The 24035-nt window shown below is 32.0% G+C and overlaps 1 protein-coding gene across 1 annotated transcript in view; it reads left to right on the forward strand.

The window, feature by feature from the left end:
* LOC132733774 (uncharacterized) overlaps positions 1–9346 on the forward strand; it is a 30872-nt gene extending 21526 nt beyond the window's left edge. Inside the window, exons 26-36 of the mRNA XM_060720456.1 lie at positions 965–1116; positions 1626–2729; positions 3071–3245; positions 3430–3680; positions 3838–4031; positions 4163–4335; positions 4574–4699; positions 5064–5513; positions 5738–5860; positions 6208–6285; positions 6413–9346. Coding sequence (XP_060576439.1) covers positions 965–1116; positions 1626–2729; positions 3071–3245; positions 3430–3680; positions 3838–4031; positions 4163–4335; positions 4574–4699; positions 5064–5513; positions 5738–5860; positions 6208–6285; positions 6413–6891 — 3305 coding nt within the window. The 3' untranslated portion in view covers positions 6892–9346. The remainder of the gene's footprint in view (positions 1–964; positions 1117–1625; positions 2730–3070; positions 3246–3429; positions 3681–3837; positions 4032–4162; positions 4336–4573; positions 4700–5063; positions 5514–5737; positions 5861–6207; positions 6286–6412) is intronic.
* The last annotated feature ends 14689 nt before the right edge of the window (positions 9347–24035 follow it).

Genomic DNA, 24035 nt, shown 5'->3' on the forward strand with positions numbered 1-24035 from the left:
GTGTGTACAAAATTAGTTTGAAAATAGGCAAGAAAATGTCCTAATTAATAAAAACACATTAAAAATGTTGTGGATGGCCACAGGTATTGGAAATAAGCCATGTCAAAATTTAAGAACTTTTCAAGAGTATGAAATATTTTAATAAGAAGTTTTTTTATGGCCCAAGCACTTTGAACAATGTTGAACAACTGTTGTATTTTAAAATTATTTTGTTGATGAAAAAAATTCTAAAACCATTGATTTGGAAATGTGCAACTTGTCATTGTCAGCTGGAAATATAATTTGACCTACAGAGTTTCATTAATAAATATAAAAATTGGTTAAATCGTTTTGTATATTTTCTCCATGAGTGCAAATGGAAATTTTAAAACAAAGGGACGTAACTTGGTAAACTGAATCCGAACCGCAATACGGACTTTACCGAGAATATAACTGTAGCGCCACCTGTTAGCATAATTTGGGTGTTATAACATTCGTCATTCAAGCTGAGTAAATAGACCCAAATACAAACAGTTGCAGGTTAATTTATTGAATTAATATACCAGATCAACAAATGAATAATAATTAATCGTTAAATAACGACATCAACATAAAATTAAGCAAGTCGCACACAGCAGAAAGCATAATGTGCATGTAAGAAAGCAACATGTAAAAGTCAGAATGCAAGATGTATATGTCAGAATGCATAATGTACAAGTTAGAAAGCACGATGTACAAGTTAGAAAGCACGATGTAACGTAAGAAAGCAAGATGTAATTTTGGCATAAATCACCCTCCATAGTTACAGGTTGACTAATCCACTGTGAACTGTATTGTGAAGCTTTAATTGGAAAAAAGTTTTTACATGGTGATTAGCTTCAAAAACAATCGTAAGACACGGATAGTTCCGTATTAAAAATGTGCTAGTCCTTGATTCAGATTTTGAGAGATAAGTATAAACAAGTGTATTAATCTAATATTCTAGGTTATGATTGGGCAACTGTTGATTCTTGCTACCTGCCACCATCCTGTTCACAACAGGTTATTCTTAGCTGGGCAGGTTTCTTCAGGAAACTTGGTGTAGTGGATTTCCTTGCGTTCAAAGAGGAACGTATTCAGATTAAAAGAGAAGAATTGGTTTGTAACTCCTTTGTTTAAAAAAATTCGTTGTTTTCTTTTAAATGAATACAATTACAAATCTTCTAAATGTACGCAACCGTTATATTTGGCAAAGGTCCAAATGTAATGATAAAATTCAAATGTAACTAAGCTACAAAATATGTTTATCATACAAATGTTTTTTTAATAGTGGCATACAAAATACATTTTTTTATTATATTTTTATATCTAACCAGCATATGACAATGTCCTATATATACTTAAGAACACAAGAATACTAACTTAATTTTATTTAGCCTCTTTTCAACTGTATATTTTTTCAAGTAATTTTTCTCGAGGCCAGCTGTTTATATGAAACTAGCCTAAATAAATAATATACTATTGCTTGCAATATAAATGGGATTGAATTTCAGAAGTACGTCTTCAAATATCAATAAAGAAATTTCGTCTGGTTAATTAGATACGGAGAATGTGATCAATTAAAAACTACGTATATTTTAAAGTAATTATCATGTAATTTGATACAGAAACAGTCGAAATGGAAACATCACTGCGACGCATGGCCTAAAGAAGTTCAAGAGTTTATTGTGCAAGATTTTGTCAGCGCAGAGGTAGAAGGACTGATTACAAACAACGCTCACGTGGCCGATCCTATATATGCCGACCAGATGCGAACTTTATTTACGTATATAGACCATCATTGGGATAACCAAATCTTGAAATTTTCTAAAGCTCAGGTTTTAGATAAAGATGGTAACAAGTTGATGGAAACGGATTCGTCTTTTTGCATTCTACTGCGCAATTCTGAATGGTTACCAGCTTTGGAAATTAAGACATCGACAGATGAAATGGGCTATATTAAACGTGATAAGCAAATTGTATTGCGAAAATCGTCTGGTTTGTATATCAAAACTGATATAGTTCAGAGTCTGTTGTTTGACAAAGTTATATACCTGAATGCTCACACATCTCACGGAACATTTTTCCAATTTCTTGGCATCAAAAATACAGTTGATGTTTATACTGTTAAAGATCATTTGTTAAATTGGAGTGAAAGAAATATGGATGACACACCAGTTCAGTTTTGTACTACCCTTGAGCATATGAAGAATGTGTATCAGTATTTATATTCAGGGCTACCCCGGCAAGAGGTTCATCTTTTATTTCAAGAGAAACCAGTTTTATTCGTACCTGATTCGAGTGCCGTTCCTGGCAAGGATGTTGTCATCGCTGGTAAAATGTTAAATCGACGTGAAATATGGCTTTTTGATAAGACAGGGTTGTTTTCTAAACACCGGCATCTCCTTCAAGAATATCACTACGATGTTCACAATAAAAGAACAATTGGAGAGTTTTACAACGACAATAGAGATATCATGGATATCTTAACACATGAAGCTAAGTTAGATACTCAACCAAATCTTGGTGAATACATTCAATTATTGAGTCTCTTATGTGAAACAAGTTCACCAAAAGAAACAGATGTCTTGCACGATGTACTGTATATATTCTCAATAATAGGAGAGATGTTAGACGCTCCTCAAATCAGTGAACCTGGTGGTCAGCAAGCTGCAATTAATGCACACGAGGCTCTAGAAACCTTTTTAAAGAGTAAACTAAGAAAACTAAAGGTAAGCAGATATATAATGTCGTACAGCGTAACATTTATCAAAGTATGAAATTACAATCATAGAACTAGTACTTAAGGAGTTGTTGAGTTATTAATTGGAAACCATTTTGACATTCAAAGTCAATTTGTACCAAAGTATATAATACTTGCATTTACCTTTTCTGGTATTTTTGCGAACTGTTTTCTGCTAATAAACCTGTTTCAATTCTATACTAGTGTAAAATATGTATAGAAATATAATTATGTCCATCTGTAATGATAATCATGAAACTATACACAACAGTACACAAATTTGATTGTGGAAAAAAGCTATTAATCTGCGCTTGTACCTTTTAATTACAGGTTTTACCAACAAATAAGCAAATTTGGGTAAATCTGGAAGACAATCCAATGGTTTGCGACAATAAAGAGTTGGAAAAAATGTTTATTGACAAACCAGGAGTTTACTTTCTTGATATGGAAGATAAACTGAACAAGACAAAGCAAACGACAAGGAAAATTGGCCAAAGAAAAACAGGTGCTGATAAGTATTTTCGGAAACCTTTGCAAAATGAAAAACATCAAGAGGTTTTGATGATACTATGTTTGAGTTTGTTCATATTACTGCAATGATATTAATTTCCATCTATTTCATGTTAAATTCTGTTCAATATATTACATGGCTATTAAACATTTTGTTTATTTATTTTCTCCCTTTAAAGCTTCTGGAAGTGCTATACAGTCTGATATGATTGACATAGTGATTGAAGTTTGTGGTGTCAAAAAACTTAGCGAATGCGTGGATTTGACACCTACACCCGAAATGATATTACCTTGTCCAGAAATGCAGAAATATTTTAGTCAAATCGTTCCGGTTTTACAGCAATACCTGCTTGCAAAATATCCTGATGTATACAAGGATTTGGAAGAAACAAGCATAAAGAAGACTTTCAAAGATGCAAAATTCTATCAGGTTGGTCTCCACATAAATATAAATTGCTAGGAAAGTTAACTGTTAGTTTTATGATCTAAAATTCATTATTTATAACGACGCTTTGTTTCAAACGCTAATTTATATCGTAACTTAAATCAGAACATTTATCTCAATATGAGGTATTTAAATTTTACAGACTCGGACTCTGGAGGTGAGCTATTGGCTGTCGAATTTGACCAAAGACACATTTGTTATTCAACAAGAGAAGTGTTTGATTCATCCTCCAGAATTCTACTTTCATCGCGAGCATTTGTCAGACTTCAAGGAGATTGCAAAGGAAATAGCAAGATATTTTAGTAGAGGAAACTCTGAGTGCAATAATATACTTAGGTTGGTTTTCTAATTCAACGTTATACATTTTATTCAACGGTATGATAAATTGTAAACAGATAAATACTCAAAATATACCATAAAAATCTTTGGACAATCAGATCATTTATTGTCTTATACGTACATTACAGGTATTTCTTGAACGAACTTTCCGATGTTATAAATAGCATATCAGAAGAACCAATGGATAGTCTTTTACGAAGATATGAAGCAGACACTATTGATATAAACGATGATGATAAATGGGAAGTAGAAGCACCTGTTATACCTGAAACAGAAGAGCAATCAAAAGAAAAGGACATTGGTAACATTTTATTATTCATTTTTGTTGTTGTTGTTTTATTTATTTTACATTTTAAGTTAAAAGCAATGTTAAATTTATTTTATTCTCATATAAATCAACATATACTAATTTTGTAAAATTGAAGTAAAATTGAACTTGTTTGAAAGTATTTGTATTAAAGTGCAGTTGTTTTAAAAGGTTTCTGTTTGGACCAAGTATATCTATATCTAATTGCCCATGATGTAATTTTATATTCCAGATGAAAATGAGTCAGAGGGAGCTGGGGAAAACGTTGTTTCAGCAGAAGTGGGTAACGAAGAAAAAGCGTTTGAACTAAGGGCTTGGCCTCCAGTTGCTAATCCAAACAGAACTGCACCTACTACAGGTGAATTCTGGTTTTCTTGCCAATAAAAATTCGTAAATTACCTGTTTAGCTAAAAAAATGTTCGTTGTAATGCTATATAGTTGCTTGGCAGAATGGGTATAGAGATTTGATTTAGCAATGCAGCTCTCTGTTTCTAATAGATTATAATTAAAGAGAGGTTATGGCAGGTGAATTTAGGCGGGGTTTAGCTAGGTTTGACTAATACTAGCTGACCAATAGCGAGTCAAACAAACTACTATATTATTCAACCAAACTGTTGTATTTGAAGTTTCGAGAAGAAATATTTGAGATTAAATGTACAGAATACTTTCTGTGTAAAAAAATATTTAAATCTATTATTGATAATAAAATATTGTTTCTTCAGCGTCAACTGATAGACCAGCATCGAATATTTGGCCGCCTCCTCAAGGAACTGACTACATGAAGTCAGTTAAAGAACTTCCATCAAATATCAGGTTTGTTGGTAGCGATAATGATCCTAACAACGTACAGACACAAGGACTAGGAGAAAATGAAAATAACAATGATCTGGTGTTGGACGTCGAAAATTTACCTGAGCATCTTCGCGGAGGCGAGAAAGAGGAGGCGTTTCCTACACAATTTGGGTTTTTAGATCCAAGTATGAATATGTTTCTTCAAAGTGGCAAAACAGGGGTGGGTGCTGTTAGCGGTGAGTACAAAGAAGGGAGTGGTCAAGATAATTTACAAGGACGGCATGCAAACACTGGAATAAAAACATACAGTGATATTGTTCAACCTTCTGAAGGAACTACAAGAACAAACTCGTCTATTGAAGCAGAGCAACGTCAGATAAGTGAGTGCATTGTCTTTATATTTTAAGTGAAAAAAATCGCAATTATTATTTTTTACATAAGACAGTCCGAATAACATATAATACACGGGTTGTTTTAGTGTACATATATGGAAATTAACAAATTTGTTATATTTTACTGCAAGATTTAAGAAACAACCTTGGTCTTATGTGATTATTCCTATCATATATCGTCATATGTAGCTATCTACATTCTGTTTTAATAGATGAACAAAATAGACCTATTGAAGACAAAGGGCAAAAGCAGACAAAAGATCAAAAAGAACACACTGAAGTTAACGATGGCCGTACGTTTGCCCAAAGTGATGACCAGCAATTTAAAAGTCAAGGTAAAATATAGTTGTGTAGAAATAAATTTTTTATTGGATTGTTATCAAAATTTAGTGATTGTTACACAACTTTTTTCATTTAACGTTTCTATATTTAACGTGAATACAGATGTTCTGTTGCATAACAAATTCAATTGAGTTTTTAACGATGCCATTGTTATTGTTCTCTCAATTTGGTCCTTAACAACTGGGATCAGTTTTTTGTATTAAATCAAAATACGTGTATTGTTTTGTATTCATATTGTTTAGACTGATTGTCGTTGACAGAAAATCATATTGTATATCAATTTTAGTAAAATCATCTAAAATCTCCTTTAACACGGTTATATTATCTCTAAATGTTACAGGTTCAAGCGAATTCCACGAGGGTCCAAGACTGAAAAGTCGCCATGAAAAGTTTGAAAGAAAATGGCCTTTGGTATTAGGTATGCAAAATATATGTCAACCTAAACTTAATCGTTGATAATAAAATTGTTTGATATCTTATATGTTTTTTTATTTATGCAACTTTAATAATAAAAATTTGGCTAAAACCAAATGTTTGTTTTCCAGGTGATCCTACTTGGAACAATATGGCAACGGACTATACATATGATAATCTGGGTTCTGGAAAAGAAATTTGTGTCATGGAGAGCATGAGGGTAACAGAAAATGACGCCGCGATTGGGCGATGGGGTGAGGCATGTGTTGCCAATTACCTGCAGATACAGAAAGATCTCGGTAGAATTGTAGATTTCTCATGGAAGAATAGTTCAGATGAGCAAGGATATCCGTTTGATTTTGAGATAAAGGTAGCAGGTGATAATGGCGAGTTTAGACATTACATTGAAGTTAAGAGTACTGCAAGTGAGGATAAAGAAGTATTTGAAATATCAGTGCAACAAGTAAAATTTGCTAATCAGATGAAGGGTGACTTTCATATCTATCGGGTGTTCAATGCTGGAAATCCTGAGCGTGTGAAATTAATACGAATCAAAGACCTTAATCAAAGACTGTCAGCAAAACAAGTAAAGTTGTTCATGCTGATATAATGAATGACTTAATGAGAAGACTGCTTTAAAAGCAAAGAAATGTTCCTGTATGCAGGTCCATTATATCAGGATTAATTTTAGCAGCGTTAAAACGCTATGAGGTGCATTATTGAAATCATCCTGTACTTGTTTGATTCGAATCAATTATCATTTGGGTTGAATGCAATTTTACTAGTTTTAGATATAGCGTATTCATTTAATAACCTCATTACATTGTCAAGTGTTCTGATAAAACACTATAATTTCATTGTAACGTATTATTTTTTATCAAAGAAAAGTGACAAATCTTCAAATATATGTAACAGAGAACCATATTCATTTAAATATTTTGTCTATAAGATGTTTTTATTTCTTGTTTATAAAATGTTGTTGTTTTTTATTTCTTTAAATTTTCGAATTTACATCGCGATTTTTTTTATACAAACTTTTTTAATTTTGTATTTGATATGTATCGTTTTATTTACAATATACATGCATGTATTGACATGTTAAATAATTATAATATGTTAACTACATATACATGTATATTGTGATGATTGTATGTAAATAATTACTTATGTAAACCGCCTGTGATAACGATCTTTTTTTATGTCATTCTGTTATAAATGTATTTCAGTTCTTTATTTCATATAAAAAAATGCATAATAGAGACCATTTATTTTCTTAAATCACGATAAAGTATTATTTTGATATTTGTCCAAGAATATATTACATGCATGTTTTTGATATTTGTCCTGCATCAATTGCTCATTTGTGAGTCGTATTGATATGTGTGCTGATTTTGATATTTACAATGCTCATTATGCTTCAGAAATACTTTCATTTTTATATCTCTAAAGTTTTAAAGTAAGCAAAAAGATACTCATTGGTCAATTACCTGAACCATTTGTTTCATCTGTTGCTTTCTTTTTGCAATAAGTACAGTTATAGGGAATAAGTGTTTTGTATAAAAGTACTACATTCTTTACATTTTGCTACTTTTATGCTTATTTATTTTCTCATTCATCTCTACATTCTTCAGATAACAAGACTCTGAAATTTTCTTAAACCATTATGAAAACATTTTAAAATTCATGTTTGTTTTTTCTAAAGAAGTAAAAATTTATTTGTTTTAGAGTCATAATGTGCCTTTAATCTCAACTTAAATGTATATTTACAGACTCTCGGCTTTATTATTTTTATTTCATGTACAGGAATACCTAGGTTGAAAGGGACCAATTTTTTATTTATCTTCAATTTTTATGATTTTTAGTGTGCTTTCATATGATTGAAAACGATTTATTTTCAAAATTGATTTCAAATCTACCCCTTTTTACCCAATTAAGCATGTTTTTTTTTCTATTATAAAGGAATTATATGGCTTTTACATTGTTTCAGAGAAATTTAAGCCAACTAAACATATTAACATTCATTAAACGAGAACTCCTATGCAAAATAATTCGTGACTTCTATCATTTACTTTCATGTTCTAAACTCAAGAACTACATTTGGTGCCCCTTTACTAACGAGCCACAATATATGCCTATTTTACTCAACATGGAAAAATTTATAACAAACAGTTGTTGGTCAAACAAATATGTTTCATCAAGGTTGCTGTGTATTATTAGGAGACGCAGCCATGTCACAAAAGAGTAAGTATTATCATTCTTTTAACTGCAATATTTTATAGTAAGATTATGTATTTTTATTATTTATTGCTTTGCTAATACTGTGTTTATGTGTTTATGCAATTACTTTGTATTGCGATTGCAGATAATAAATTTCAAACTAATCTTTATAATTCATATATACATTTAAAGCAGCACGCCTCCAGATTCATGTTAAATTTCATGAAAATTTTGATAATGTATTTGACAGTAAAATATTGTGAGGTGAACAAATAAAGTTATTTACATATTGCAATTGGCACTTACAATCCATGCAAATAACCAAAAAGAGATCAAAATGTGCAAAAAAGCCCTTACTGCGTTAGTAACGCAGTAGATATATGGTGATAAAATACTGCAAAATCAGTCTTAAATCGCAAATAACATGTAAACTATAACATTGATCTTGATTGCTTTTACCTGTCTTGAAATATTAGTATATTTTTCTCAATTTTCATTTTCCTTGAAATATTTTGGCTCATCTGCAGCTTTAAATAAAAAAAATGTTAGTGATCTTTCCTTATTGTCCAAAGATATAGAATTGTCCGACAAGTAAATTAAGTTTATACATCGGTACCAACTTCATTATCTATCATATTGAATCCTCTTTACGAGAATCTTTTTAATGTTGCACCTGCATGAGCATACACCAACTGTATTATGTTTTCATACGTTTAACTCGGTTATGTAATTTTCATTGACAAACGTTATGCAATTTCTGGTATTTCTATGAATGAATGTTTTATATATCTTAATGAAGAATGAAAATGTCATTTAATATTTTTACGCTGAATAAAACGTTACCAATGAACTTCTTTACTTCTTTTGTTTGAACCTGATAATCCCCTAGAATACATCGTTATTCGATCAAACTTATTTGGAAAGTTATAATCTTAGCCACATTTTTATTTTGACAGTCCAAACATTCCACACCAAATCACCTTTGACCTCCGTGTAGCCTCGTTTTCATTTTCCGAGCTCAACAATCCTTACCAAATCACTATTGTACTCAGGGTTGCCTTTTTTCAATTTCAAGTCCAAAAGTTTCATATCAAATCCTTATTATACTGGAATTACAATTAAAGTTCTTCAAAAAAAGTGTTTTAGGTTTGGTGGTTTGAAATAAATATGGCATAACAAATTACTATACTGATTCTGTTGAACTCGTAAACGGCTGCAAAATCTCAGGATGTTTCTTTCTACATTAAAAATGTCACTACTAATGTTTAAATGAACCGCGTCACGACAAAACCAACATAATGCGTTTGCGACCAGTCTGATCGGGATCCATGCTGTTCGCTATCAGTTTCTCTACTTGTTATAGGGTTTGTAAGCGAACAGCATGGATCCTGATCAGACTTCGCGGATGCGCAGGCTGGTCTGGATCCATACTAGTCGCAAACCCATTATGTTGGTTTTTGTCGTGACGCGGCTCAAATGTTGAACTCTGCTTAAGCCGGTGCTAGGGGCGTGGATGCTAGCTTGCACTCCCAAGTACCGTCAATTAAACCAAGTCTGCAACATTATCACTTTGCAATTGTTTGACGTTCTATAAGGATTCCGTTTAATTGTATTTTGTAGTTTCAGAAGAGAATATAGTATGTGGTTTTCTTAAAGATTTCCTCATGCCGTGCAACTACTGACAAAATATTAAGAAGATTTATTTAACATTTGTTAGATAGCGATACAGACGTGTTTTTTTAGAATATCTTACGATAACCAATCTAAATTAATGTTAAACGTATCTCATGAATATGATCTATATTACTTTTATATAGGGCTACCGTGAACGTCTAGGTTCCAAAATAAAAAACAATCTGAATTTTTTAGATTCCTAACTTTCTAATATTTTGGCTTAATTGTGACTTTAGATGCGTAAGACCTAGTTTTTATTGGTTTTAATCAATTAAGTTTGAGAAATGTTGTCTAACTATATTAAGAATTATAATCGACAAAACACCCATTACAAAAGCTCACTTTTAGACACTTTGTGCTAAGGTTAAGCTTAAAATACAGGATTTGGAACAACCAGCATTAATTTCTTTCCTCAAGAAGACAAGAACAACACTGGATAATGCCTTTATGAATCAAGTTGCTTTTTACAATGAACGCAATAATGCTTTAAAGAGCTAAAATAACTAGAAGTTACGGTACCTATTTTTTTCATATTTTTACTGAAACAGCTAGAAAACAAGATTGCATTTGAGAAAAATGCTATGCCACCGCATTAATACAACACTAAATAGTAGTGTAGAAACAGATTTTTTTTTGTTTCTATACAATTTTGAAGATTGTCATAATGCATAGATCCCTGACCTATCTAATTCTTATTATCAGATTAGTGGTTAAATCTGTTGTTAACTCAATAAAAGATCAGAGTAGGAATATATCAATGCACTTGAGTCTAGTGAATTTGATGGTCATATTTCACACAGCCTAAATTTCATGACTACATCAAAGGACAACACAGTAAGACACTTTGTCAAAATCTAGGTCAGCTGAAAACATTAAGTTCACTTAACATCTTAATCTGTACACATGGTTCAAATTTTAAAGCTGTACATAAAAGGACAAGAAAGTAGGTCACATCATCAAAATCTAGGTCACCTGACATCAAAGTTCAATTTTACAACTAAAACTGTGCACATGGTCAAAATTTCATTGCTGTACATCAAAGGACAAGAAAGTAGGTCACTGTCCCCTTGGGCAAGGCAAAATTTTGGACCCAAGGGTTTAATTCAAAACAATCTTGATACAGGTCCACCAAACAACATTTCAAGTCAAATATCTAAGCTGTAGCTTTCTCCCATTCAGAAAAGATTTGTTTTATTTTCTGTTTTTACTATGTGAACATAATGAGAATCACTGCCCCTGGGCAGGGCCAATTTTAACACTAGGGGCATAATTAAAACAACTTTAGTAGAGAACCCATAGATGATATTATATAGCAAACATCAAAGCTCTATGCCTTGTACCTTCAGACAAAATTTTTTTTAATTTTTTTACTATATGTACATAGTGAAAATCAATGACTCCTGGGGGTGGGGCCAATTTTGACCCCAGGGCTATAATGTGTACAATCTTGCTAGAGGTTCACTACATAATGTTTCATGCAAAATATCTTAACTCTAGCCTTTGTAAATTTAGAGAAGATGATTTTTTAAGTTTTTACTATATACATATAAGGAAAACCTATGGCCCCGGGGCGGGGCTAATTTTGACACAAGAGGCAAAATTTGAACAACTTTGGTAGAGTACCTATAGATGATATCATTTAACAAATATTCAAGCTCTAAGCCTTGTACCTTCAGACAATAAGATTTTTTGATTTTTTACTATACATGTATGTATATATTGAAAATCAATGACCCCCGGGGCATGGGCAATTTTGACCCCAGGGCTTTCATTTGAACAATCTTGCTAGAAGTTCACTTCACAATGTTTCATGCAAAATATCTAACCTCTAGCATTTGTCAATTGCTAGAAGAAAGTTTTTTACTATAAAGTTTTTACTATATACATATAAGGAAAACCAATGACCCCCCGGGGCAGGGCCGATTTCGACCCCAGGGCTATAATTTGAACAATCTGAATAGAGGTCTACCAGACAATGCCTTATGCAAAATATCTAAGCTCTAGGCCTTTTGGGTCTTTACAAGAAGGTATTTTAAGTTTTTACTTTATGTACATATAGTGAAAATCAATGACCCCCGGGGCGGGGCCGATTTTGACCCCAGGGCTATAATTTGAACAATCTTGGTAATGGTCTATCAGACAATGCCTTATGCAAAATATCTAAGCTTTAGGCCTTTTGGGTCTTTACAAGAAGTTATTTTAAGTTTTTACTATATGTACATATAGTGAAAATCAATGACCCCCGGGCGGAGCCAATTTTGACCCCAGGGTTATAATTTGAACAATCTTGGTAGAAGTCTACCAGACAATGCCTTATGCAAAATATCTAAGCTCTAGGCTTTTTGGGTCTTTACAAGAAGATTTTTTAAATTTATTCTTATAATTCCTTTTGGTTGCCATGGCAACCAGATTTCTGCATGGAATGAAATTCTTTGAACAACTTTGGAAGCCCTTCACCCAAGGATCAATCCTGCCAAGTTTGGTTGAAATTGGACAAGTGGTTTTTCACAAGAAGATTTTTTAAGTTCACTATATAATCTATATAACACACACACACACACACACACACACGCACACGCACACGCACACACACACACACACACACACAAACAAACACACACAGGTGAATCGCTATATGCCACCGCATCGCAGATGCTGCGGTGGCATAAATTAATGTTTTGATTAAATTGCATCATTTACAATGATAAATAATTTCACATTTTCGTAATCAAAACAATGTTATCCATTAATAATTTAATGAGATGTCAGGTTTTAAAACACAATATCAAAATCTAGATAAATTGGGATCCCTCGAAAGTACTATTCACAACAAAATTATATGGAAATTGCAGGCTCGGTTTGATTGGTTCTGTTCACGTAGAAAAATGAAAAAGTGCAACATTCCTGACGCCCCCTAGCAAAAGGCTTGAGCGGTATTCATTTTCCAACACTTAAGTTTTGGAATCAATGATCAAAGTCATGTCAAAAATAATTTTACTCATTCCATTTACAAACATGACAAAATAAGGAGACAAACATGAATGAAAGTACAATGAGACTAAAATAGCACTTACGTTAAGTATATAAGTTAAGGTTAAACTTACGGAAAAACTATAGTCCATGAACCAAGGGGCAGGACATGAAATGGTTGCACACCTGGTTCAAGCGAGAAAAATGGTTGCAAATTTGACAAAATGGTTACCGAGTAATAAATATTTACAACACCGGCACGTATTTTCTAGAGGTTGGTGGGATTTTATGTTATTTTGGAATTATTTAATATGCCCATTCCTTATGCACATTCGGTTTTGGGTTTCAGTTTCCTATAGATTAACATATAAACTGGTCACGTGCATACTTTTCGATTAGACAAGTGATGTAAAGTGTCCGCTATATAACACTTCCGCTTGCGAGCGAGTTATACACTTAGACTGAAATATTGGTAAAACAGTTCAATTAAGATCGATTATTGAAGATTATTTTTACGAGTGGATCTTACATGAAATAGACATTTTCCGGTATGCTGTTTGTGGCAAAACCTATATTTTTTTAAAACAAAGCGATTTCTCACTTCGATTTCTCAAATTTCAAGCAACAATTTCGAAGCTTTACATCAAATATTTGTGCAAACCCCCTTGACTCTAAAAAGAGTAACTATCTAGGTAACTGAAAATAAAGAAATATTTGAAGAGAACCCCTTCCTTATGAAAATATTGACACTGAAATTGTCACCGTTGAGGTTTTCTCACTGTACGGTTGCTTGCATAATCTGAAAAACAAGTCGTCCGGTTGCTTGCGAAGTCACTGTACGGTTGCTCGAAATATTGTTCGCATGTCTGATCACTAGACCACTGTGTTTTAAACATGTGCAACCATCTTACTTAAGACATGACAGGATACACACCTGAAACACCATGCGCACATCTGCAGCATCAGACAAATAGAATCAGCAATAGAGGAGCGATGACCTAATGTAAGGTGTCTAACTCTCAAACTGTGGATCATGGGTTCGAGCCCTAATCGTATCACGACCATGTTTCTTCATATGACACAAGTTTTGGTTGATTCCAGGAAGCGGACTCCAAAAACTTGTTTCACAATCGCGCTTAAACGGATATGTTTAAACCAGTTATAGAAGTTCTAATTTTATATCGAAATGCATTCTATTTAATTGAGAAACTCAAAACACACGCTATTACAGAAGCCATGTAAAAATACGGTTTTTGGTTTCGATAAAAATGATTTACAGAAATTTAAGAAATCATCATAAAACAAAACCACCCTCTTTGATTTCCTCCCAATTGTGTGATCATAATTAAAGAGCCGGATATCGCACATTTTAATTTGCTGTGAAATTATCAAGGAATTTCATGTTTTCCTATATTCGTTAATTAAATCTTGCGGCTCGGGTTATATTTACAAACAACCGTTTATATAGGGTCATATAGCCTGTTACGGCCTTTAAGTTTGCCTATAGACAAAATCGATAAAGTCCTGTCCCATATGAGCCTACTTCACAAAAAGTTGGACAAACAAATACAGTATTTCTTCTTAACAATCCAAGATGAGATATATTCTATAGAATATGGACGGGACTTAAATACAGTCATGTGAGCTAACCTCAATTTCTGAGAAAAATTATATAGAAAGGAGTCAACCCCCCCCCCCACCCCACCCAAATTCTGTGAAAAACTCGACTTATGCATGTCGACTATCCTTACGAAAAACGTGCCAGTACCAGTCCGAAATGAGTCAGTCAAGTCCGTCCGAAAGATGTGATCAAATAATTGTGACAGCAACCTTTTTTTAGACATACATCATAAGAAAGATTCAGAGAATTATTATAGATCTCCTTTTGGCAGATTATAACCTTTAAGGATATGAATGATGACATGTCCGGGATCTGTATGGATGGATGAACCCTCATTAAATAATGCATTAAAAACATTAGCTCCTCCAAAGTACATAAAATTTGAATTTCTTATACAAATCAACTTTTGACACTAAAACAGACAAATTTGCAAAATATAATTAAGAAAAATACTCGGCAATGATTTTTAAAAAAAAACAACAACATATTATGGTACTCTTGGTCCGATTTCAGTCATTTTTCACGCTCTTTTTGGCATTTTAAAACATTGTTTCTTTTCCTTACTCTGATAGTATTATTGGAATAACAATTAATTCGTAAGTCATCTCATAAAAGGTAAAAGAACATGTACATGTATGTTATAGTTTGCAATAGTACCTTTCATAATGTTAATCATTGAATTCACTTGTAATGCAACCTGGTATGTGCATTTATTAAAGGCCAAATATGTCCTGGAAATGCTTTTATTTTCTTTCTCATAAACTTTATTTTTGGTGTGAAAGTTAATAATTGACACAATTACCTGATACTTCCTTCGCTTCTGGTGCCCTTTGCCATTTAGTGCAGTTTTGGTGATTGTCAAAATACTTTGTTTACATTTTGCTACTTTTTGAAAAACTCACATTCAGGACTCCCTTCAGGTGATCAACAACCAACATGCTCTAAAATAATTTATCAAAAGTAATAAAACTGATTTCCCCTTCCTAAAACGGAACGATTTACTTATCTGTAAAATGGTATGCTAATATATTTAATAACCAACCATTGACCTTGCACTGTTTTGCATTTGAAGCAGTCTATTTCGAATAAGGTTAAGTGACCTTTTCTTACGAATATAAATGAAAATATCTCTGTGGTAAATTACCAATCAAGGTGACCTTTAAAGTTTTAGAGATTTCAATCATGGTCAAAATGCAATAATTAAAGATCCTGGATTAATTGCATAGATGGTTCAGCTGGCTTCCTGGTCACGTGTTCACTAACAAAAGATCTGGATCAAGGATCAAATGATCCTGATTTTCTTTTCATTGTTTTATAAAACTTAAATTGATGAATTGTCTAGAATTAAAGACACATTAGAATAAATATTTACTTCCTTAGAAAGGATAAACATCAGTTTTTATAACATTTACATAACAGTATTAGAACATATTTGATGATGGTTTCCTAATTGTGAAATAATTTGTCACATAAGTAACAAAGTGTAAGCAAAGTAGTATTTTGAGCTCCATACAAAATATTGAACCACTATAATTGTACCGATTGCCAATAAAACATCAGATTGAAGAAAAAGTTGGCTCAGGTAATTGGCCAATGAGTTTTATTTTTTAAAATAAAATAGCTATTAAAAATTACAGTAAAAGAATTTCTAGAGACTAATGGGCCTTTAAATAGTATATAAAAAAATGTAAAAAAAAAAATGATGATTTGCACAAATAACAGGCCTATTTCAGGATGATATCCACAAATAACAAAACAAATATAATCAGATCAAAATATTAAGGATCAGGATCAATATTATGATCAACTGCAAAAATGCCTTTACCTTGTTAAATGAATGTATTCTAAATATATAAAGACATGCTATCTAAAGTCCAATTCTATCAAGTTAATATTAATTCAATGAGGATAAACAAAGGAGAATATTTGAGATTTTTATTGTTTGATTTTATTAACCTGTCAATTCCATACTGATTATACGGTCAATGCACAGAATATATTAATATTCGATAAATGTTCGGTAAATTCCGTGAGAGGTACGCAGTAAGATGTGATTAAATTAATCTAGTTTCTGTGAATAAGTTGCACTGACCGTTAGAGCGCAAAAGGTTAAACTACGGGTATATAATATCTAAATATCCTACATGTTGTATGATCAAGACAGAGTATGTCCAGGTTTTTTTTTTCTTATTCATAACTAATTTCATTTTTTATGAGTTATAGTTGTTCTGTTTTTAATATGTTTTGCACTTTTTAAATACTATACTTTTTATGTATAACATTGTGTAAGAATTATTACTAAAAATTCAAGCGGAGGATTAAAATCAATAAATGTAATTTCAGTGCCGTAAAACACAATACAAAATGTGACAATTCAGTATTGCTTAGTTGTTTCATATCCCTGTAGACAATTTTGCAAACGCTTGACCATTTTCATTAAAATATACTTAAAAAAGAAAGAATAAGTCTCAAAAGAATGTCAAAAGAAGGGATCGAACCTTGGACCTCTCATGCATAAGGTAATCACTTAACCGACTGTGCTATTGCGGTTGTTACGAGAAACTCCATTAAGCTATATATGGAGTTTTCCAAACGTTAGTTATTTACTCCATATTAATTCTCGTAATTTAACGCACAAAACCGAAGTGGGATCGAATATTTAAATGAGCGCTATAATGTATTCATAATTGACAGGTCAATAAAATCAGACTATAATTTGATCCTGCTCCTTAAATCTAACTGAACATGGGATCTGCCTTTATAATGATGGCTAAGCACTTTCAGTTCCAGCAAGTTAAGGTCTAAAACCTCAAAGATATTTCTGAAATGTAACCCAAGTGAACTCATTGGCTTGTTTCTTAAATGACAGGTCCTTACTCGACATTTTATTTGAATATCATAGATTTAGCCACAGAAATTGACAAGTGCTCATTTGTTAACAAATAGGTGAAGTTATATTCTTATTGTACCCACTAATCTGATGATTAGAATAAGACAGACCAGGGATCTATGTATGACCATATATCAATGAACAACGATTAATTTTGTTTTTGTTTTCAACTAGGCCTTTTATTAAATAAATAATTGCATATATGTGACAAGCTCATCGATTTTTGGCCCAAATGTGATATCTGGGCGAAAATGAGTTATGACTAGTTTGTGGTAGAACAACATCTGCTGAATAGCTGGCAACATTTTTTTAAACTTGATATTTTATGAAATATTCTAATTTGTATGACATCACCAAAACAACAACAAAAAACTTTTAAAATTTTATTGGTATATATAAACTAGAAAAAATTCCATAGTTATACACAATAAAATAAACAAAATATAAAGTTATCATTCATCTTTGTGTAATATATGTTACATCTTGATATAAAAAACTATCATTTGTTTTCAATTATCCATTGTCAAGGCAACAAATTTTTTTAAAAAATCGTCAAATGCAATATTTTTGCACTTAACATGATTTATTCATCATCAAATTAATGCATATATTATATTAAAAGACAACAATATTTAAGACTTTCAGAAAAAAGAAAAAAAAAGGATTTTCACTTTTCCCTTAAAGTGTTATTGATAATAAATATAAATGTAAGGATTAAATTCTCAGAATTTCAGTAACTTTTCCATGATTAAGGCGAATATAATAACTTAAGTTAGTCCACTTTAAAGCACATAGCTGTAACATAATAGCGTATAAATTATAAATCCAATGCAAAAAAAAAATTCTTTAAAAACAGGTGTATTTGTTGGTTACCCTAGTAACAAAAATTATGCCAAAACCCCCCAGAAAACTGTATGATTTAAAATAATGGCATCTTATAAAAAATATTATGTATAAATAATTGTATACACAATAATTTCAAAGGTCTTTCAGAAATTTAACCAAAAAAATAGAAATATCTTGCACTAGTTATTTTCCCCGATTATATTTTCAGTTACAGTCTTACAGATGATGACGGTGTAATGATATTCTGATCAGTGTATTTTAAATTGTATAATATGAATAACATATTATATACATAATACTAAGTATATTTTCAAATTGAAATAATTTCAATAATTTAAAACAATTATAATAACATATTCTTGCAAACACATGGAAAGTCACAAATTACAGATCACTTATGTCCTAAAATGTAGTCTTGCAACCCAAGTTTGAGGGTTTGAGCCAAACACAAACAGGGTAACAACAACCATGCCTCCTGATATGCCTTCAGTTTTTTGTAAGCAGAAAGTGATTCATAAACTTGCAAAAATTTGTTTCACAATTAAGTAAAAATATTGTAGCATCTGCCACTGCAGTTTTCAGCTTTTTCAGGGATACTTCTGAAGACATAAATTCTATGAGAATCACAGTAATTAACTTTGGTATACTGTCAAACATAGGTCTTCTACAAGTTATTGACTTCTCGCATGCCATCCTGAAATAATAAAAACCTGAATAAGTATAAATGAAACACTATAGTGTAGATATAATAATTTGACTCAACAGATATAAACTACAAGTAAATTGTTGTATAGTATTTCACAGCCATTGGGTTCATATAAGATCTTGTTCGTGTAAGTTCTTGTATAATATATTACAATCTATATATTATGTACATGTAGCAGAAACATTCATCTTGAACATGACTAAAATAATCTGAATCTACATTATGTGCATGCATTATGGTGAAGTCACCTCACTTTTAATTTCACAAAATAGGGAATTTAATATAGAATACTGCATAAATATATATACTTACCCAATTGAAGTGTTTTTTTATCTTGACCAATACTGTACAGTTGATACAAAGTGATTGTCTTTTTTACTCAATACCCCTGGTGCTCAACAGGGCATAGATGTCACGCATTGTGCCTCATTTCCAACAATAGTTTAGTATATTCATCATCAAATAGGTGAACTATGTGTTCTGAAAATTATTTACAAAAGGTTTACTGTATGTACTTTAAGAGCTAAACATTATTTTCAATACATTAATGACAGTATTGGCAGAAAAACAATACAGCATTATTTCTAAATATAACATAAATTTAAGTTCCTGTTACTGTATGCTGACAACTTTAATAGAAACTCTGTTTTGAAAGTAAACCCTAAAAATTAAGACACGAAAACTCGCGTGACTTTGCAAGCATTTTTCTCACACTGATTAAAAGCTCAATTACTGTATGATATAACAATTCAACAGTCGCATTTCAAATAAAACATTCTTGTATCAGAAATAGTTGATTTTCGATGAGCAATAAATCTGTTATGTAACAATTCTACAATTTACCAATACACTTTAAAAATGTAAACTGGGAGAGTAATCTCCTTGGCAGCTTGACACACATGTAAATTATTACAAGGATCTTGATGCTTTCACTTGTTAGACATTGTACTACAAGCTTGATTTTCCCGAAATAATTTACTCAGAGTAAGAAAACTGCTGATATATATTATTTTCAATATCATTTATAAGAATATCATGTTTCATAATTGATTCCGATTCCAAGATGTACATGAAAAAGATAACATGTACACAAAGATTATTTTACACTACAAATTTTAGCCTTGATATTAAATTCACTCACAGAAAAGATGGTTTAAATATGATGGCAAAATTGACAAAGATAATCTAGCTGTCCTTGAAATGAATCTAGATCCATCTTTACTGGTAACATTTTCATTTGTAATTAAAGGGACTCAACTGAGGTTTTTTGACGTGAAGGGGCCGAAAATATTTTTTAACGAATTTTGTAAAACTAGAATTTGTGTCATTCCATTTTCCAGAAATAATCAAATTTTATTGTGCAAATTGGCCCCAAAAATGAAAACCATTGCAACGCTTTTCACTCAAATTGGCCAAAATCGCATAAAAAATCGATTATCAATTTTAATACCGTTTGTATTTATTTATCATCTATTGTTTGGTTTCAAATTTAAATGTACCAGATGATTTAATTAAGAAGGAATTTCATAATTAATTATTTTAGGCTATTGGACCTCAGTGGAGTTCCTTTAAGGTTAATCATCATTTTTATATGGTTGATACTGAACAAAGTATATTGCTTATTTGAAACATTTAAAATAAAATTCCTGAAACTTACAAGTACTCACTGGGTGCCAAATTTTTATTATCTTTCTGGATTTAACTCTGACTTTAAGTTAGTCATACTGTAATGCTTTCCTACAAAAATTATTTTAACATTGGTCAATATCGTAATAAATCGGTCATTTCAGGAATGATATTTTTCACAATTTTCGGTATTCAATATTTATTAACCATTAATAATCAGAATTTAGTACATAGTGATAAAGGATGAGCAATTGTTTATAATCTATTGCCAAAAATAAATTTCTGGAAATAATCCGTTTGCTAAGATGTTAGAATTGTTTTGGCGGCAAAGCATTACGTTAAGACTATCATAACATGTATATGGTCACATTTTGGAGGTTTTCCTGGATAACTAACCAGTTTCTTACCTCAAATGATTTCTGGATCAGCAGTGAGAGACAATTAAATGACTAGTTGACATAGTATCTGAGATCAACAGACTTACTTCAGAATAAAAGAATATTTTGTTTTTTCCCCAGCTTAATGTTTTACAGTTACAGCTTCAATGATAGGTGCAATTTGGTTGACTAATCTATTGTAACCTATAGTGCACTGTAACGAAATAACTGTCAAAGTTTGTTTGTGCTGGGGGATTAGCTTGGAAAAACTCGCATGAGCCGCGTCATGACAAAACCAACATAATGCGTTTGCGACCAGCATGGATCCAGACCAGCCTGCGCATCCGCGCAGTCTGATATGATGATCCATGCTGTTCGCTATCAGTTTCTTTACTTGTAATAGGGTTTGTAAGCGAACAGCATGGATCCTGATCAGACTGCGCAGGCTGGTCTGGATCCATGCTGGTTGCAAACACATTATGTTGGTTTTGTCATGACGGGGCTCACATTCGCTGAGTTACAGATAGCAAATATTGCCATAGTGAAATTATGCCACGTCAGAGGATGGAACCAGCGGCTCCTAATGAGCTAGGCAAGCAGACGGACTTGGTTTCATTAGAATAAACATGGCCATGAACATTTGTGGGTCAAATTTATTTATATGCATTTTCAAATGAAATGATTTTGGTGTGTATGTTGATACTAACAATGTCATGTTCAATATTGTTGGCAAAATGATTTCTTTTTTAATTTTGCTTACATAATAAACTTGTCTTTCTTAAGAGAATCAGATAAAGTGACAGCTTATCCTTGCTAACATACAACATTCACTTCAATAACCATGGTCAGATCTACAAATGTAAAAAAGAACATAATTATCACAACTTGGTTGTTAATATTTTTTTCTGAGGCATATATGTTGTTATTACAAAACAAACTTTGTTAAAGAAATTATTTTTGCACAACAATAATGCTTGACTAATGTTTTTTTATTTAAACTTTGCATGCAAAATAACAACCACAAATACAAGATTATTTTCTCCCCCTCTGCTTTTATCATGGCTTGGGACATGCTAGAAGTTAAAACTGCACACATCCCGCTATTTTACTTTCTTCAAAAAGAACCAAATCCATTACAATCAGGAATTACTTTTTGACTTATACTTTTACAATTAAAGTCAAAATTTGCTTTTTTATGACAAATGTAAAATAGGATTGAATTTTAATAATTTTACGCTAATATTAATGAAATAACATTACACACCGTTGCTAAGTAAAAACTAAGACATAAAAGTCTTAATTCTAGCTTGATTTGTAAGTTTTCTTAAGAACATTAAATCTAGATATTTTACTAAATCATTGGACATATAATAATATGAGCCGCGTCACGACAAAACCAACATAGTGCGTTTGCGACCAGCATGCGCATCCGCGCAGTCTGATCAGGATCCATGCTGTTTGCTTACCAACCCTTCTACAAGTAGAGAAATTGATAGCGAACAGCATGGATCCTGATCAGACTGCGCGAATGCGTAGGCTGGTCTGGATCCATGCTGCTCGTAAACACATTATGTTGGTTTTGTCGTGACGCGGCTCAAATATTCTCCATTAAAACAATATGAATCAGGGAGTGTGCTGTTTTAAAACTAGGCAGCATTGGGAGAAGTGTTGAGATTGTCAAATTAACCTTTGAGGCTCTGAAATGATGAATGGGTTTTAGTCAGTCACTGTATGTTGTCAAGTTGGTCACAGTACGTTGTAGGGTTCAGTGTCTATTCCAGAATTTCAAAAGTACAGTGAATTTTCCCCACTCATTAAAAAAATAGGTTTTTCAAAAACAAGGGGTGCCAGTAAAAAGAGTAATTGTGTAAAAAAATTTAATGTTTAAATAAAGCCAGAGCTAATCTTTTTATTTTCTAAAAAAAAATAAAAAGGTAGCTAGATTGGGTTTTTATTCATAGAAACAAATCAGGGACGACTCAACTAGAATATGTCTGCAGCTATTTTTATCATATTACACATTATTATTAATATCGAGTTATGAGTAAGGGTTAGTGTTATGTGTTAGGGTTAGAGTTAGGATTATTGAACATGAATTTTGCTGCAAACAGATTCTAAAAGTGCCGTTATCATCTTTATAGAAAAAGGAGTTGTCAACGAAAAATATTGATTTTATTTAGCAAACTCCTCACAGTGATTACCTCCCTTGGCAGATTGTAATCACTATACTAACAAGGGGAGATCACTGTGTAGGAGATTGTTTATTAGTTCACAATTACCTCCCTTTTGCTTCCCCATGTTCATGTAAAAGAAAAAAGTAAACCTTTATGCATTTTGAGAAAACTGATCAATGAAGAGGCAGGATTTTTACAAAATGTTTCCAAAATGTGCGCAATCTTTGAAAAATTAGCTTGAATCCCAAAATAACAAGTCCTAGAATAGACACTAAGGTTTAATATAGTCACAAATACACTTCTCCCACCATTCATCGTCTGCCAAAGAGCTTCAATGCCACATGTCTCAATCTGACCAATAACCGAAAAAGTTTTGGTCTAAGGTTGCATGGGCCTAGTAGTTAAAGTAGATTAGTCAAAAAACTTCCCCAATCAATAACTATTGGGAAAGCCATGACCGGTTCGTAAAGTCTTGTAAATTGGTCAATGTCATGGTCAATGTCATTACAAAAGCTAGTCAGATCTAATGTTTTGATGGAGAGGTTTGTCACAACTGGTATATGTCAATGACCAATGGTCAATGACTATAATCTTGTCTCACCAATAAGTGAGGAAAACTTTGTATAGAAAAGAAAGTTTTGTAAAGATAGAGA

This window comes from Ruditapes philippinarum, unplaced genomic scaffold (assembly GCF_026571515.1).
Source record: "Ruditapes philippinarum isolate M1 unplaced genomic scaffold, ASM2657151v2 ctg487_1_1_1_1, whole genome shotgun sequence".
Taxonomy (NCBI): domain Eukaryota; kingdom Metazoa; phylum Mollusca; class Bivalvia; order Venerida; family Veneridae; genus Ruditapes; species Ruditapes philippinarum.